Consider the following 16,627-nt stretch of genomic DNA (forward strand, 5'->3'; position numbering starts at 1 on the left):
CCTAGAGGCTTAGGAGCTTTGTGCTGGATCACCTGTCACTTAGCCCTGGAGTTTACTTGAGCAAAGGAAACCTGAAGGTTCTTTTTGACTGGAAGAGACACATCCCCCCACCACCAATCTTGCAAGCCAATTCTGTGAATGCGGGGTTGTTTTGCAGGGGAAGGAAAGGGAGGGAGAATGACCTCTGGCAAACAGGAAACCTGTATCTGGCAAAAATCACCCTGGACTCTGGAGAATCATTTGATTCTGCAGAGTGATACAAAGCAAACCCTTCTTCTTCTGCATACGCTTCCACTCTGCTCCTTGCTCACATGCTTTCCTATACACACGCCCTCACTGCCTGGTCACAGACCCTTCTCCCTCCCCCGTCTCACTACAGTGAGGAAATCCTGTGAAATCTTTTTTACAGTACTGAAATTCCACGGACAGACGTCCCAACAATGGTACGGGTCTATTACTAGACAGCAATGGTAGAATTGTCAGTAGTACAGAAATGGCAGATGTTTTCTATGACTAGGGCCCTACCAAATTCACGGTCCATTTTGGTCAATTTTACAGTCATAGGATTTAAAAAATAGTAAATGTCATGATTTCAGCTATTTAAATCTGAAATTTCATGATGTTATAATTGTAAGGGTCCTGATCCAAAGAGGCATTGTGGGGGGTCGCAAGGTTATTGTAGGGGGGGTTGCGATGCTGCTACTCTTACTTCTGCGCTGCTGCTGGTGACGGCGCTGCCTTCAGAGCCGGGCAGCTGGGGAGCGGCAGCTGCTGGCCGGGAGCCCAGCTCTGAAGGCAGCGCCACCGCCAGCAGCAGCGCAGAAGGAAGGATGGCACGGTGTGGTATTGACACCCTTACTTCTGCGCTGCTGCCTTAAGAGCCGGGCCCTCAGTCAGCAGCCACCACTCTCTGGCTGCCCAGCTCTGAAGGCAGCAGCACAGAAGTAGCAGTGGCATGGCATGGTATTGCTACCCTTACTTCTGCACTGCTGCTAATGGGGCGCTGCCTTCAGAGCTGGGCGCCACGCCAACGTGGTTGAGGACGTCTGGGCTGTTAATGTTGAATTTCAGTAAGTCTTAGAACACTGGAAAAGTTCTGGAAGACAGGAAGTAATCTAATGTTGTGTCAATACTTTAAAAAGGTAAACAGGATGATCTGGATATTATAGGCCTGTCAATCTGACATTGATCCCAGGTAAATTAATGGAGCAGCTGAGATGGAACTCAATTAGTAAAGAATTAAATGTGAGTAATATAATTAATACCAATCAACATGGGTTTATGGCAAATCGATCTTGTCAGATTCGATATTTTTTATGAGATTACTAGTTTGGTTGATGAAGGTCTAGTGTAGATGTAATATACTTTGCTTTCTGTAAGGCATTTGAATTGGTACTGCCGGATATTTTGATTAAGAAACTAGACTGATTCAAAATCAACACGGCACATTAAATGGATTAAAAGCTGACTAATGGATAGGTCTCAGAATGTAACTGTAAATGGGAAATCCTCACTGTACTGCTATTGGGGTCCACAGGGATTGGTTCTTGGCCCTACACTATTTAACATTTTTATCAGTGAACAATTTAGCAAGGGCTGTGGCGGATTTGCCATTCCTGGAAATGTTAAAATCAACATTGGCTGTTTTTCTAAAAGAGCTGCATTAGTTCAATGCGGAATTTAATTCAGGGAAGTCCTGTGGCCTGAGTTAGGCAGTCAAACTAGATGATCACAAAAGTCCCTTCTGATAAGCTATGCAGGGAACGATTCCCAGGGTCTTGTTCCCATATACTTTCACTGTGCCTAGGGCCTTGGATGGGTACATACTTGGGGCTGCTAGCTCTTCCTGTTGCTCACACTGCTGTCGGTATTGTCTTTTAAACTAGCATTAGTATGTCTCCTGGAACTGGGAATCACACCCCAGCTTGAAGTGCAGATATACCCTGTAGCAAGTGGAGCTCTACACTTGGGTCTGATTCATTCTGGTCCCTTGCAGTCTTTCTCATGGGGCTGCTGGACTACAGTGTGTCCTAACACTCAGTCTGATATAACCTTTTATAGCCTGCCATTGTCGCCAGTCACCCCATGCCGTGCCCCTTACACACAGTCTCCCTGGGCACTGCACTGCAGAGTGCCCCATCCGTGGCCTATAAATGCCTTTACAGCCAACCTCAGAGGAATGGTGGCCCCCAGTCTGCCTTCATGCCCCACCTTGACCCTTATAACCCATGCCAAAGGGCTGCTAGGCTTCAGAGGGCCCCATCTTTGACACTCACAACTCTCCATAGCCCACTTCATGGGCCTCTAGGTTGAAGGCTAATTGGGAGTTACAGGAAGTTGTATTTAAAACCATGTGGGATTCTTGGGTGAGTTATCCTACATTTCCACCCTCTAATTTTCTTCTAGCTCCTCTTGTGCTCTCTTTATTATTTAAAGTATGATCCAAAGCTCACTGAATTCACTGGGACTCCAGAGGTGAATGTAGTAAAGAGTAATCCCTTCCCCCAAAGATCTACAGTCTAGGCTATGGGAAGATACAGCAGGTGGATGAAACAAACAGGGGACAAGAAGGGAGAGAACTACTTCCCTTTTCCTTCTGTCTTCTTCCCAAGGGTCTGAGGGGGTGGCGGGAGGGGGCAAGGAGGTAGGAAGCAAGGGCCAGCCTCTGTTAGCAGCATATTACTCTTGATTTCAAGAAAACCATGTCCCCTGATTCCTGGAAACTGTTTAATCAGAAACAATACAATATAACAATGAAAAGAGAAATACTTCCTCTCCCGCCCAGATTTTAAGAACTGCATCAGTAGGCGCTCCGAGGGTATGAAACAAACAGCAAAAATAGGAAGTTCAGAGTCCAAGTCTCACCCTCCAACTCCAGAGTGCTCAGGACTGTGTCTACTCCCTGAAAGGAGGCAGATAGGGGTATGGAAGCCCTCAGAGGGCAAAAGGCGTGGGGAATACCCGAGGTTCATTATTTCCCAGGCGGATCCATTCCAGTTTTGGACAGCCGTGGTCATTGCTGATTCCTGTATGCATAAAGACGCTCCAGCTGCCAGGAACTGAGAACTGAGCGGGCCAGTGATCCACCTGCTGTGAGGCGGCTGTCCCACCGGCAGCTCTTGGCTCAGGTGAGGAAACTCCGCCTTTACTCGGGGAAGGGTATGTGGCAAAGAGAGCCTGTCCCCAGACAGACAAGGGCTCACGAGCTCTGGAGCCATCAGTCACAGTGGGATCTCTTCTCCGTGGTGAATGTTCACTTGTCTAGCACACCAGATTCTATCAAAGGAAATGGCATTTAGGAAGCTAGGGGTTGTTCTGGATGGCTCCCCATCTCCATACTCCCGCAAAGTGGGAAAAAGCAACTGATCAGACATCCCCAGAGCACAGAGGCTTGGCTCTGTGGCTGTGCCCAAGGCGGGGTGCGTCTGTCATGCTCTTTAGAAAGCAGTAATATGGGGGCATATTCTCCAGAGGTGCAACTTGAACTTCCATTGAGTTACCGCAGTGGAGAATTTGGCCATGCTCTTTGCACCACGGAATTCAATGCTAGATCCCACAAAAAGAGACAATAAAGCTCCTTTGGGATGATGCCTGTGGGTCAGGGTCCCACAGCAATTCCCGGGGAGCTGGCTGCAAACTGCCAGTTGGAATCACTTCAAAGCAATTCTCTCAAGGGGTATCGCTGGAGGAGAAGCGTATGGGGTAGAAGCCCAGAACTGAAGGAACATGAACACTGAATCCCCATCTCATCCCAAGAGAGGGGAGATGTATATGAGTGGGGGAGATGGGGCGGGGTAGGGTAGGATGGTGAGTCTCCAGAGCAGGCTTGAGAACAAATGAGGGAGGTGTGTATATGTGTGGGGAAAGCCCAGTGGTGAATGAACATGGAGACTGAATTCCCCTCTATCCTGCAATGAATCGGTCCTGGAAGTAAATTCTATTCTCCAGCCTGTGTCCTACAGGTGGTCTGACTAGGTGACCTAATGGTCCCTTGTGGCCTTGATGGATTAGTGAAAGGTCCCCTCAGTGCAGGGAGGGGAAGTTTTGTGTCTCACAGAAGGTCCCAACCTCCCCCACCTGACCATCACAGCTTGGCTTCCACATTTAACAGGTGACAAAGAAGCAGTGAACAAGTGTGAGTGCAAGAACCCCAGGCCGGCGACCAGCCCAGAGCACAGGGAGCGGGACTGAGCTGGTGGGCCCAGGCTGGTGTGATCATGAAGGCGTTCTGGAATGCTCTGCTGGCTCTGTGCTGGGCTTTCAGGGTCGGAGAATCTCGTGGTGAGTTTCAGTTTCTTTTCCGCTTCTTTTTCTTCCCTGCCCTTTTTATCATCTTCCCTCCCCTCCTTCCAGTCCCTTTCCTCTCCTCCATTCCCTTTCCTTCTTTCCCCCTTTCCTCTGCTCGACTGCTCCCTCTGCCATTCCAGATGAGTATGTTGGTGACAAGACTGACAGGCAAGAGGTCGATTGTTTATATGAATGGATGGTATGGTAAGTGGATGGAAATGTGGATGGACTTACAGGTGGGAGGGTGCATGGCTGAATGGAGAAATGGCCGAATGGAGAAGTAGGTGAATGGAGAAGTGGATGGATGCATGGATGGATGGATGGATGGATGGAAGAGCAGGAGAGTGAGTAGATGGATGGATGGACAGGTGGGCTATTGTACAAATGTGTGAACAAGCTGGCTGGTGAGTAGGTGGATGAACTGGAGGTGCAGTGCAGGGATAGACAGACCCCTGAAGGAGCGTGGAGGGATAGAATGACATGTAGATTTGGGTGGGAGTGTAAGTGAACGAATATCCATTTGGAGGTGTGGACAAATGGGAGGATGACTCTGTGTGAGGTGTGTGTGAGAGAGAGACAGAGAGGAGGGGGGAATATGTGAGGGGCAGGGAGACAGAGTAAGTCACCAGTGTCAGTGTCAAAGGCCCACGTCTAGGGGTGTCCATCCCTCTGAACTGCCTTAGTTCCTTCTTTACCACTGCAGAGAACAAACAAGACCCTCTGTCATGTCCATTGACTGCTCCTGTTTCTAGGTTTAATCTCCCATCTGTGCACAGTTAGAGCTAGTTCAGGGGTGGGCAAACTTTTTGGCCCAAGGGCCACATCTGGGTATGGAAATTGTATGGCGGGCCATGAATGCTCACAAAATTGGGGGTTGGGGTGTGGGAGGGGGTGAGGGCTCTGGCTGGGCGTGCGGGCTCTGGGGTGGGGACAGAAATGAGGAGTTCAGGGTGCAGGAGGGAGTTCCGGGCTGGGGGAGGGGGTTGGGGGCTCTGGGGTGGGGCTGAGCATGAGGAGTTGTGCGTGCAGGAGGGTGCTCTGGGCTGGGACCGAAGGGTTCGGAGGGTGGGAGGGGGATCAGGGCTGGGGCGGGGGGTTAGGGCATGGAGGGTGTCAGGGGTGCAGTCTCCAGGTGGCGCTTATCTGAAGCAGCTCCTGGAAGCAGCGGCATGTCCACCCTCCGGCTCATATGCGGAGGCGCAGCCAGGCTGCTCTGTGCGCTGCCCCGTCCGCAGGTGCCGACCCTACAGCTCCCATTGGCCGTGGTTCCTGGCCAATGGGAGCTGTGGGTGTGGCGCTTGGGGCAGGGGCAGCGTACGGAGCCCCCTGGCTGCCCCTACACATAGGAGCCAGAGGGGGTACATGCCACTGCTTCCAGGAGGCACAGAGAACTGGATTAATACATCTGAAGGGCCGGATGTGGCCCCCGGGCCGTAGTTTGCCCACCACTGTTAGAGCTAGTTGTTTGTTGCTTTGTTCTAGGTCAGTGTACCTTAGAGAGGGAGGAATTTCTACAAATTCCTCAATGTTCCCTCTGAGCCGCTGCTGCCCCAGCTCTGCACCAAGCCCAGACCCCGTACAGACCCTAAAATGGGTTTCAGAGGAGGTGCCTCATGCACATCTCTCTTTTCAGAGGTGGATGTGAATGTCTGATGTCTGCTGTGCTGGGGCAATCACACTCCCCAGCCCAATGTGCTATTGGCAGGGCTTTCATCTCTCACACACTCAGGGAAAGACACCCAAGTCTCCAGGCCTATCTGACCTCCGAGGCCATTAAGCTATGTGATCTATTCTCAGGTCCAAATCCCATGCTCACACCAGGACAGCCCGCTTCATTGCCGAGTCCTTCACTTGGGCATTTTATGGCATGACTTGACATCATGTGACATGTCATATAGTGCATTAATGCTAGCGACACCTTCTGAAATAATTCAACAATAATAAAGCAGTTCAGGAGAAGGAATGGAGGCGGTTGGTGGACGCACTCCAGTATGCAGAGGAGGTCGTCTGACCCATGACACTGTGAGGATGCTCATGCATCCTCCACAGACATGGCTTTCAGTGGGGGTTGTGTGTGCTCACCACCAGGGTGACTCCCACAATGCGAATCAGAACTGCCAACCCCCAGCGGTCAGAAATCAAGGGTCAAGCCTAAAAAATCCTGAGAGTGACTTAAATATCATGAGATTTGAATGAGAATACAGTTGCGGGGGTAGAGGTGGGGATGATTTGTCGTTTGTCATTGGTGTATTTAGGGCTCATCCTTCAAGCTTCTCTTCCCAACCGTGTAGGTCAGACACTTACTTTTTGTACATGAAAAGTGAGATTCTCGGGTAATAACCTCAATGCAGATGTTGGGGCTTTAAGAAAAACACTCAGTAGCCCGACACTCATAGATACATAGATACTAAGGTCAGAAGGGACCATTATGATCATCTAGTCTGACCTCCTGCACAACGCAGGCCACAGAATCTCACCCACCCACTCCTGTGAAAAACATCTCACCTATGTCTGAGCTATTGAAGTCCTCAAATCGTGGTTTAAAGACTTCAAGAAGCAGAGAATCCTCCAGCAAGTGACCCATGCCCCATGCTACAGAGGAAGGCGAAAAACCTCCAGGGCCTCTTCCAATCTGCCCTGGAGGAAAATTCCTTCCCAACCCCAAATATGGCGATCAGCTAAACCCTGAGCAAATGGGCAAGATTCACCAGCCAGATACTACAGAAAATTCTTCCCTGGGTAACTTAGATCCCACCCCATCTAACATCCCATCACAGGCCATTAGGCCTATTTACCATGAATATTTAAAGATCAATTAATTACCAAAATCATGAGAGACTCACACAAGTTAGCCAGACTGTGAATGCACAGGGACGATTCTCTCATTACCACAGCTCCTGGTAAGTAAACCTCTCTTTTCCAGCCTCTGGACTGTGAGCATCGGAGAGGGGGAGGTTTTTGTCCATCCATCCCTGACACGTGAGCTAACTGACATGCGAGGGACTCCCGGGAGAGTTTACCCTTTCGCGCCTCCTTCCCCCATCTTTGCCCTTCCCGCCATGGCACCGGTGTGCACATCCCGTTATTCCTCACTGCCCATCTCTATGACCCACCGGCAGCGTTGTGCTTTCCTTCGCCCTGCAGAGAGCCTCCCGATGCAGAGCCTGCGCTGCTACAATGACTACACCTCCCAGACGACCTGCACATGGCAGGAGTGCACAGAGGCACGTCGCTTCCTCAATGTGACTCTTCACCATGAGGACAATATAGACAAGTAAGTGCCTGAGCCCTGCTCTGCTGCAGAAGGACACAGGAGGCCTGTGGCTCCTGAACCTCAGAGGTGGGAATGGGAGGCGGGAAAGGGATCGGAGCTGACTGCCAGGCTTTGAGGCGCATGTGGACACCTGTGCTGGCCCTGCTGGGGGGTGGAATTTGGAGACTCTTTTAGGTCTGCATTGGGAGGATGGGGAGATACGGGAAGGTGCGCTGGTCAGTTTATTTTCATTACCTTTTCTATCACTCTCCCTTGATTTTTCTGGGGGATCCCAGGTGTGAGTGATGGCAGGGCCTGTTAGCTTACTGCACCTGGAGTGGAGAAAGAGGCATTAGAATACAGCTGGGTTGAGGTTCATTCATCAGCAGAAGAGAGAGGGATGGTTCCCCACTCCCAAACTTTCCCCTGGCTCTTCTTTGTTGCAGCGTCAGAAGGAACATAGCTCTGGTGAGGTCATGTCTGCAAAATAAGGATGGGTGGAGAGGCTGTGAAAAGAGAAGTGGTTATGCCTAGTTATGCAATCTGGTTTCCTCCCAGAGTGACTGGGCTGTGTACCTCAGCATCTGCCCACCACATCTGTTTCCTTCTGAGAGGGGAACTGAGCCATCAGGCACTGAGGGATGTGTTCGGCAGAAAGGGAGAGGGACAGAAAGAGGATGTGTGGAAAGCAAGAGATGGGGAGATAAGGAAACTAGAGGTCAGGGTTTAGGAGTGGGGGGAAGTGGTGGGGAATAGGAAGGTATCATCTCTATTGTCTTTTGGGGAAGAGATGCTGAAATCATTAGTGGCTTGATCCCATTCCTATTGAAGTCAGTGGAGGGACTCCCGCTGACTTCACTGGGCTTTGGATTGGGACCTAAGTGAGCCCATCACCTCTGGAAAAAGAACCCGCACAAGGACTTGACCTTGGAGAGAATGCTCTGGAGTCCAATCAGAAGATGAGCTGTGAGGATGGATCCTGGGATGAGTGTGAACTAGTCAGACAACATGGACACTAGTGCCAGCAATATGCCAATGAAACACAGCTCACTACTTACCCTTCACTGCACACAAGCACGCCACTACCACCAAGACGTCCCAGTGCTTGGATGAGACCAGCTCATGGGTGAAGAACAGCTGGCTGAAGCTGGACCAGAGCAAGATAGAGGTGATGCTGGTGGGCAGAGGAAAGCATTTTGAAGAGTTTGCGCCCATGGTGCAGTCTCTTTTGGCTGAAGTCACATACCCACAATCGGTCAGTTCAGTCCATTGTTGAGGAGCACTCTTGGATTCCTTGCCGACCCTAAGCTCCCACATAGCAGCACCAGCAAGTAACGCTTTTTATCATCTCTGGTTGGCTGGGAGACTCGGTCCTATCCTAGTGGACCTGGCTTCAGTTATTCACCGCTCTGTCACTTCTCGGCTGGACCACAGCAAGGCAAAGTACCTGGGCATGAAACCTTCAGTGTGTAGGAAACTCCAACTAGTATAGAACACTGCAGTGTGTCTCCTCAGGCCACCGGGAACTCACCATCACTGTTCTCCGCTCTCTACACTGGCTTCCCACAGAATTTCAAATCAAGTTAAAAGAAAAGGAGTACTTGTGGCACCTTAGAGACTAACCAATTTATTTGAGCATAAGCTTTCGTGAGCTACAGCTCACTTCATCGGATGCATACTGTGGAAAATACAGAAGATGTTTTTATATACACAGACCATGAAAAAATGGATGTTTATCACTACAAAAGGTTTTCTCTCCCCCCACCCCACTCTCCTGCTGGTAATAGCTTATCTAAAGTGATCACTCTCCTTACAATGTGTAAATCAAGTTAAAGGTCTCGTCCTTATCTTCAAGGCTCTCAAGGGTTGGGGCGCAAGCCATCTAATGGGCCATCTAATGTTCTCGAACAAAAATTGTGGTTGACAACTCTGCTCCTCTGGCACAATGGAACTCTTGTCACTAAGAGTAATGCTCATCTGTGCTGGAGACAGAGCTTTCTCAGGGGCCAGTCTGAGACTGTGGAATCAACTTCTGTGGAAACTTAACAACAGTCACAACCTCACCTTCCACTCCAAGTGCGAGACTATCTCTTTGACATGCCTTCTCTAATATAAATACACAGCAACATGTGTATATTTAAAAAAAAATCCCTACCAACACAAGACACTGCACTTCACATGCTTTTCCCCCTGGGGAGAGGATGAGAGACCCACCCACAGATGACAGAGGTGAAGTCACATTGCTTAATGATCTACTTGAAGGCGCTCAGATGCTACGATGATGAGTGCAGCATAAGAATCTATATAGACTAGAACAGAATGTGGGGAAAGTTTCAGGAGCCTAATTTTGGATTTTCTATCTGTACTTAAATCAGCTTCTCCTAGGTTTCTCTTTCTACACGCAGGAAAAGCATACAGATCCCATGTGAACCTCAGGGAGCCAAGAGGCTGCCTGTCTGCCAGGACTTTTGTGTCGGCTGGAGCTGCCACAGGAACAGCACCCTTTTTGCAGTTGCAGTGCACGACCGTTACACTTTCAAACCTGATCGGTTGCTGCAGGCCAAGCTGAACATCAGCCTCTTCCAGAATGGTAAGGGCGAGACACCCACCGCTCTCTTCTCCCCAGGAATATTTGAGATCCTTTGAAATTAATACTTCTTCCTCTGCCTGATCCCCTAACCCTAGTCAAGAATCCTGATCTCTAACTTTGAACCTTACTTCTGCATGTCAGCCTATTATCTTGCCAGGAATAGTTTCATTTCCATTGTGAGGCCTGTGTTCCCGTTTCTCACTTAGAGGATGATGGATGGACGGATTCCTTCCTTGCCTGCCTACAATGGAAAAGACCGATGTATTCCTCCCAGTTGACCCACCCTCTTGCACTGGCTGAGTGTCTCTGCCATTAGGAAAAAAAATGATCTCAAACAAACCTTTTTACTCAGAAAAATATTCAGTAATATGACTTCACCTTTAAATTAATACAGCACTCAATTCCCTATTACCCTTCTGGTCTGCTCACCACCATTTTCACTATGGCCTTGGCAATTCTACTTGTTGCACTGCCAAGTGCCAACAGGCCTTAGATTTTTTTTTTCTTTTTTGTTGCAGCAGTCCTGATAAATCCCACAAAAGCCTGATGTTAGGCAGATCTGGGTCCTTCCTTACGGAGATAAGAACTAGACAGGCCCTCTGCCCACTCCCCATCCCCATCTACTAATAACTGCAACCCATGTTGTCCCTTCTCATTTCCAGTCCAGCCCCTCCCACCTCAGAAGCTCTGGATCAACGTCACAGAAGCAGGCGACTTCTTGCTGGCCTGGGAAGCAGCTGGAGAGAGAAAGGGAAGCCACTGGGTGTACGATGCATTGGAGTTTGAAGTGACCTACAAGCGGGAGTGGGAATCCTGGGAGGTAGGCATGAGATATGCTTAGGCATTGGCATGTGCTGTTCTTGGTTGCAGAAGACAACCCTTTGCAATCCTCTGAAACCTGCTCGGCTGCCGCTGAACCCAGCCGATCCTCTGAAACCTGAATGGCCCAGACCGTGGGTCCGTGCACGCTGCAGCTAGCTGTGTGTGCATCTTAGAAGTCCTGTGCCGTCCAGCCATGGCCTTGGCTGGTTGAGACCAGAGATCTAGCAATTAAAAAGCAGCCTGTGTGCTCTAAGAGCAATGAGCCCTGCACAAGGAGCATCTGGCTCCACCTTACCCGGGGATCACAGCGCTGGCTGTGCTTGGCTGAGCAGAATTGCCAAGAAAGGGATCCTCCCATGCCTCTCTCACATGTCTCTCTCTCTCTTTCTCTCTTCACCGCCCCTGACTCCTCGCTATCTCATCCCCACTGACAGAAATCTTCCTCGGTGTCAGTCGCAAGCGCCTCCCACTGCCTGCTGCGGCGTGATGCCCTTGTGACGGGCAGCACCTATGTTGCTCGTGTGCGATCCAAGCCGAGCCAGGGCGCTGGTTGGTCTGGGCAGTCCAGCGAATGGAGCACTGCTGTGTCCTGGAGGTCCCAGGAAGGTAATTCTGGAGGCTGAGGGGCCATGGGGGGAAGGAGGGACGTGATGAGATGCTGGCAGCAGAGGGATATTGTGTTTTGCTTCCAAAGGATTTGGGGGCTGAGCTGATGACATTGGAGAATCTTCAGAATTTGATGAAAATGGTCCCGTTTCACTGGTGCTCTCTTATATGAAGTGAATTTGATGTCACTGACAGGTAGCAGAGCAGGAGCCGTGGAAACTTCAGCGCTCTGGTTAGTCCCACGGCACAGGTACCAGTCCCAGTGCAGCACTGGCAGGGGCAGTAGAAGCTCCTTATACACACTTCCCCTGCCATTGCACCTCAAACCCCTCACTTTGATGGGACCCTTCTAGGTGTGCTCAGTATCCAGCCTCTCAGCAACAGTGCCAGTGAGTGCCGATGGAGATGGTGGGTTTTGGAATGTGGGCTCAGGAGAGGCCAGTCTCTCTGTGTCTCGCAATACGTGGATTGTATCTTTTGGATGAATGGACCAGCTTAATGCTCTGGGCTCCTATAGAAAACCCTGAAACAGAGGGCATCTCTATACTAGTAAATTATGTTGACCGAAGTTACATTGGCATACAGCCTCCGCAGTAATTAAATCACTTGTGTGTGTCCACACTATGCTCTTTGTGTTGGTGGTGCGCATCCTCATCAGATGCAGAGAGCAGTGCACTGTGGGTAGCTATTGTGATGAGCGTTGTGAGCACAGGGCGCTTGATCTTGCAATGTTTGCAGAGCTGCCAGAGGAGCCGTGGGGAAACATAGAATCACAGGGTTAGAAGGGACCGCAAGGGTCATCTAGTTTAACCTACTGCCAAGATGCAGGATTTCTTGTGTCTAAACCATCCAAGACAGATGGCTATCCAGCCTGCTTTTGAAAACCTTCAGAGAATGAGCTTCCATTACCTCTCTAGGTATCTGTTCCATTGTCCCACTGTTCTTACAGTTTTTCCTGAGATTTAAACTAAATCTGCTATGCTATAGTTTGAACCCATTGCCTCTTGTCCAGCTTTTTGTGGCAAGAGAGGACAACCTTTCTTCATATTTTATGGCAGCCTTTCAAGTATTGAAGACCACTATCATGTCCCCCCTTATTCTCTTTTCAAATCTGAACATACCCAGTTCCTTCAGCCTTTGCTCATAGAGCTTGCATTCTATCCCTTTGGTCTTTGTTGCCTGCCTCTGGCTCCTTTCCAGTTTCTCTCCATCCTTTCTATACATTGGTGACCAAAATTGGACATAATACTCTAGCTGAGGCCTAACCAACACCAAGTAGAGCAGAACTATCACCTCCCTTGACTAACATGCTACGCCTCTGTTAATGCAACCTTTTTCTGCAGCAGCTTCGCATTGCTCACTCATGTTGAGGCTGTGATCCACCACAACTCCCAGATCCTTCTCAGCAGTACTGCTGCCAAGCCGGTTATCCCCAAGTCGGTATTTGTACATTTTCCCCCCTTCCTTATGTGTAGCACTTTACATTGTCTTTGTTGAATTTCATTTTGTTGTCTATCGCCCAATTCTCCAATTTATCAGGATTCCTCTGCATCTTAACTCTATCCTCCAAAGTGCTTGCAGCTCCCCCAGCTTTTATGTCATCTGCAAATTTGATCACTATGCTTTCTATTCCTACATCCAGGTCATGTAAAAAGATGTTAAATAACACCAGACCCAGAACAGATCCTCGTGGAACCCTACTTGAGACCCCCTTCCAATCTGACATCATTCCATTAATTGTTACTCTTTGTGGTTGTTTAACCAATTATGCATGCACTTAATGGTAGTTCCGCCGAGTCCACATTTCTCCAGCTTACTTATCAGAATGTCATGTGGGACTGTGTCCAAAACTTTGCTGAAGTCCAGGTATATTATGTCCACTGCATTCCCCCATTCACCAAACCAGTTACCCTGTCAAAGAAGGAAATCAGGCTGGTTTGGCATGATTTGTTCTTAGTAAATCCATGCTGGCTGCCAGTGATCACCCTTCATCCTCCAGGTATTCAGAAACTGAATGTTTTAAATATTGCTCTAGTAGCTTCCCAAGAATTGAGGTCAGGCTGACTGGTCAATAGTTCCCAGCTCCTCTTTTTAAAGGTGGGCACTATGTTAGCCCTTCTCCAGTCTTCCGGGACCTCTCCTATCATCCATGAGTTTGCAAATATTATCACAAGTGGCTTCTAGATTTCTTCAGCTAATTCCTACAGCACCTTGGGGTGAATAGCATCCGGCCCTGCTGACGTGAATTCATTCAAATTAGTCAAAAGATCTCTGATGTGTTCTTTATTCTGATCTGCATCCCTTCCTCTTTATTATCTATGGTAACTTCACTAGTCATCCAGTCACATGTTATTTTTTGTGAAAGACTGAAACAAAGGAAGGCATAGCTGCTCAGTGCCTACTATCTTCTGTTACCAGCTTACCTTCTCCATTGAACAGCGGGCCCACATCATCCCTGATTTTTCTTTTTCATCTGACACATTTGTAGAACTCTTTCTTGTTGTCTCTAACATTCCTTGCCAGATGCCATTCTTGCCTTGGCTTTCTTGATTTTGTCCCTACACACTCACACTATTCCCATGTGTGCCCCTCCTTGGTGACATGCCCCTCCTTCCATTGCCTGGATGTGTCCCATTTGGTTCTTAGATAGGTAAAAAACTGCTTGTGCAGCCACATTGGCCTCCTGTGACTCGTCTTATCTTTCTTCTGCATTAGAATAGCTTGATGTTGAGCCTCTAATATTACATCTTTTAGGAACTGCCAGCCTGCTTTGGCTCCTTTTCTTCCTAATTGGTCTTTCCATGGGACCTTGCCTACTGTTTCTCCAAGTTGGTTGAAATCTATCTTTCTGAAGTCCAGTGTTCTTGTTAGGCTGTTCTCATGTCCTCCTTTCCTTAGGATCTTGAATTCTATCAGATCGTGATCACTTCCTCCCAAGTTCCCGGCCACCTTCATGTTCACAACTAATTCATCCCTTTTGGTCAATACCAGGCCCAAAATGGATGACCCCCTAGTTGTTACTTCAACTTTCTGAATCAGAAAGTTGTCCCCTACACATGCTAATATTTCGAAGGACATATTATGTTTTGCTGTAATAGTCTGCCAGCAGATATCAGGGGAGTTAAAATCCCCCATTAATATTAGCTCATGTGTGTTAGCTAATCTTGTTACCTGCTTGTAGAATGCCTCATCCACTTCCTCTTCTTGATCTGGTGCTGTATAATAGACCCCCACCATAACATTGCTACTATGCTTTTCCATTTTTATCCTCGCCCAGAAACTCTCAGTATGTGTGCCATTCACTTCCTCTTGGACCTCAGAGCAAGTGTGTACATTCTTGATGTACAGCGCAATGCTGCCTCCTTTTTTCCCCCTACCTATCCTTCTGGAACAAACTATATCCCTCTAATCACGAGAGGTGTCCTACCAAGTCTCTGTAATGCCAATTAAGTCATAATTTTCTTCATATACCATGACTTCCAGTCCATCCTGCTTATTCCCCATACTCCTTGCATTGGTATACAGACACTGAAGATATTTTGCAGACTGCCCTGTTGCTTTTCTTCTTACCTTTTTAATGTAGTTGTGGTTTCTATGATGATTCCTTGGAGGCTAGATTACTGTGGGACATAGAAAGAAACAAATCAAAGTTGTTGGCGCCATTCACGGAGCAGCTGCAGATGATGGAGAGCTGGTTCTGGGCCTGAGAAACAAGCACTGGCTGGTGGGATCACATTGTCATTCGTGTTTGGGATGATGCACAGTGGCTGCAGAACTTTCGGATGTGCAAGGCCATATGCCTGGATTTGTGTACAGAGCTCGCCCCAGCCCTCCAACTCAGAGACACCAAAATGAGATCTTCATTGACAGTGGAGAATAGGGTGACCAGATGTCCCGAATTATAGGGACAATTCCAATATTCAAGGCTTTGTCTTATATAGGCACCTATTACCCTGCACTCCATCCCAATTTTTCACACTTGCTATCTGCTCACCCTAGTGGAGAAGTGAGTCATTTCAGTGAAAAAAATCCTAATGGTTATAGCTGCCTGCTGTGTTCTGCATAATATCCGTGTAGCAAAGGAGGGAAAGTTTCCACTGGGGGAGGGTGGAGATGGAATAGATGTCTGTTGAGTGGTATGGGAAAATGTCCTACCATGGTGGAAGAAATAAGGCAGCCCTCCCCAGAAACCTTCAGCAGGGGATTGCAGACTACCTCCAGTAAAGTTTCCTTAAGATCTCTATGAAGGATTCCTGGGACATCCTGGTGCACATAAACAAACTGTTCTGTGGGGACCCTTCTGCCTAACTCTACAGGGGAATGAAAAGCAGATAGCAACACTACCTCTATTGGTTACTTCACTACCTCTTCTAACCTAAGTAAAAAAGGAGTAAATCAACAGATATGTCCTGCTACTTTGGGGGTTCCATCCCTCTAATTTCAAAGCAAACTGCAGCCTTACCAGAGGTTCCTTCCCCTGCATCAGACTCGCCTGTGCTGGACTGTAGGGACTGGCTGGACTGCCCAGGACTCAAAAACAGGTCCTGGCTCACTGTGAGGCTCACTGTGTGTCCCCCATTCTCCTCCTTCTCTTCTTCCTCCACCTCGTCTTCACTGTTCATGGCAGGGGCCTGTGACTAGGGCTCCTCTGAAATATCCATGGGGCTCTTTGGGGTGGTTGTGGGGTCTCCACTGAGGATAGCATGCAGCTCTTTGTAAAAATGGCAGGTCTGCGGCTACACACCAGAGTGATTTTAGCCTCCCTGCCACAGCTCCTTGGCTTTCACATGGTGCTGCTGCTGGTCCCTCCTGTAGCCCTTCTCCTCCATGCCCCAAGTGATCTTTTCCTAGATGTTGACATTTCTACGGCTGGATCAGAGCTGTGCCTGCACAGCCTCTTTTCCTGACAGACCCAGGAGATCCGACCCACCCCCCCGCATCCCAGTGTACTCCAGGCAGGAGCGTGTCTGCAGCATGTAGCCAGCATGGTCAGCATGGTCAGCGGGGTAGTTGCTAGGCATGCTCGAGAGTTGCTAGGTGATCTCTCCAAGCCTGTGTACCTGGCTGCT

General features: G+C 48.9%; 1 protein-coding gene across 1 annotated transcript in view; it reads left to right on the plus strand.

Annotated features, from left to right (window-relative positions):
• The first annotated feature begins 3,030 nt into the window (after nt 1–3,030).
• LOC141979310 (cytokine receptor common subunit beta-like) overlaps nt 3,031–16,627 on the plus strand; it is a 30,584-nt gene continuing 16,987 nt past the window's right edge. Inside the window, exons 1-6 of the mRNA XM_074941532.1 lie at nt 3,031–3,128; nt 4,112–4,281; nt 7,432–7,561; nt 9,946–10,130; nt 10,793–10,950; nt 11,387–11,558. Coding sequence (XP_074797633.1) covers nt 4,218–4,281; nt 7,432–7,561; nt 9,946–10,130; nt 10,793–10,950; nt 11,387–11,558 — 709 coding nt within the window. The 5' untranslated portion in view covers nt 3,031–3,128; nt 4,112–4,217. The remainder of the gene's footprint in view (nt 3,129–4,111; nt 4,282–7,431; nt 7,562–9,945; nt 10,131–10,792; nt 10,951–11,386; nt 11,559–16,627) is intronic.

This window comes from Natator depressus, chromosome 1, assembly GCF_965152275.1.
Source record: "Natator depressus isolate rNatDep1 chromosome 1, rNatDep2.hap1, whole genome shotgun sequence".
In the NCBI taxonomy this organism is placed as follows: Eukaryota; Metazoa; Chordata; order Testudines; family Cheloniidae; genus Natator; species Natator depressus.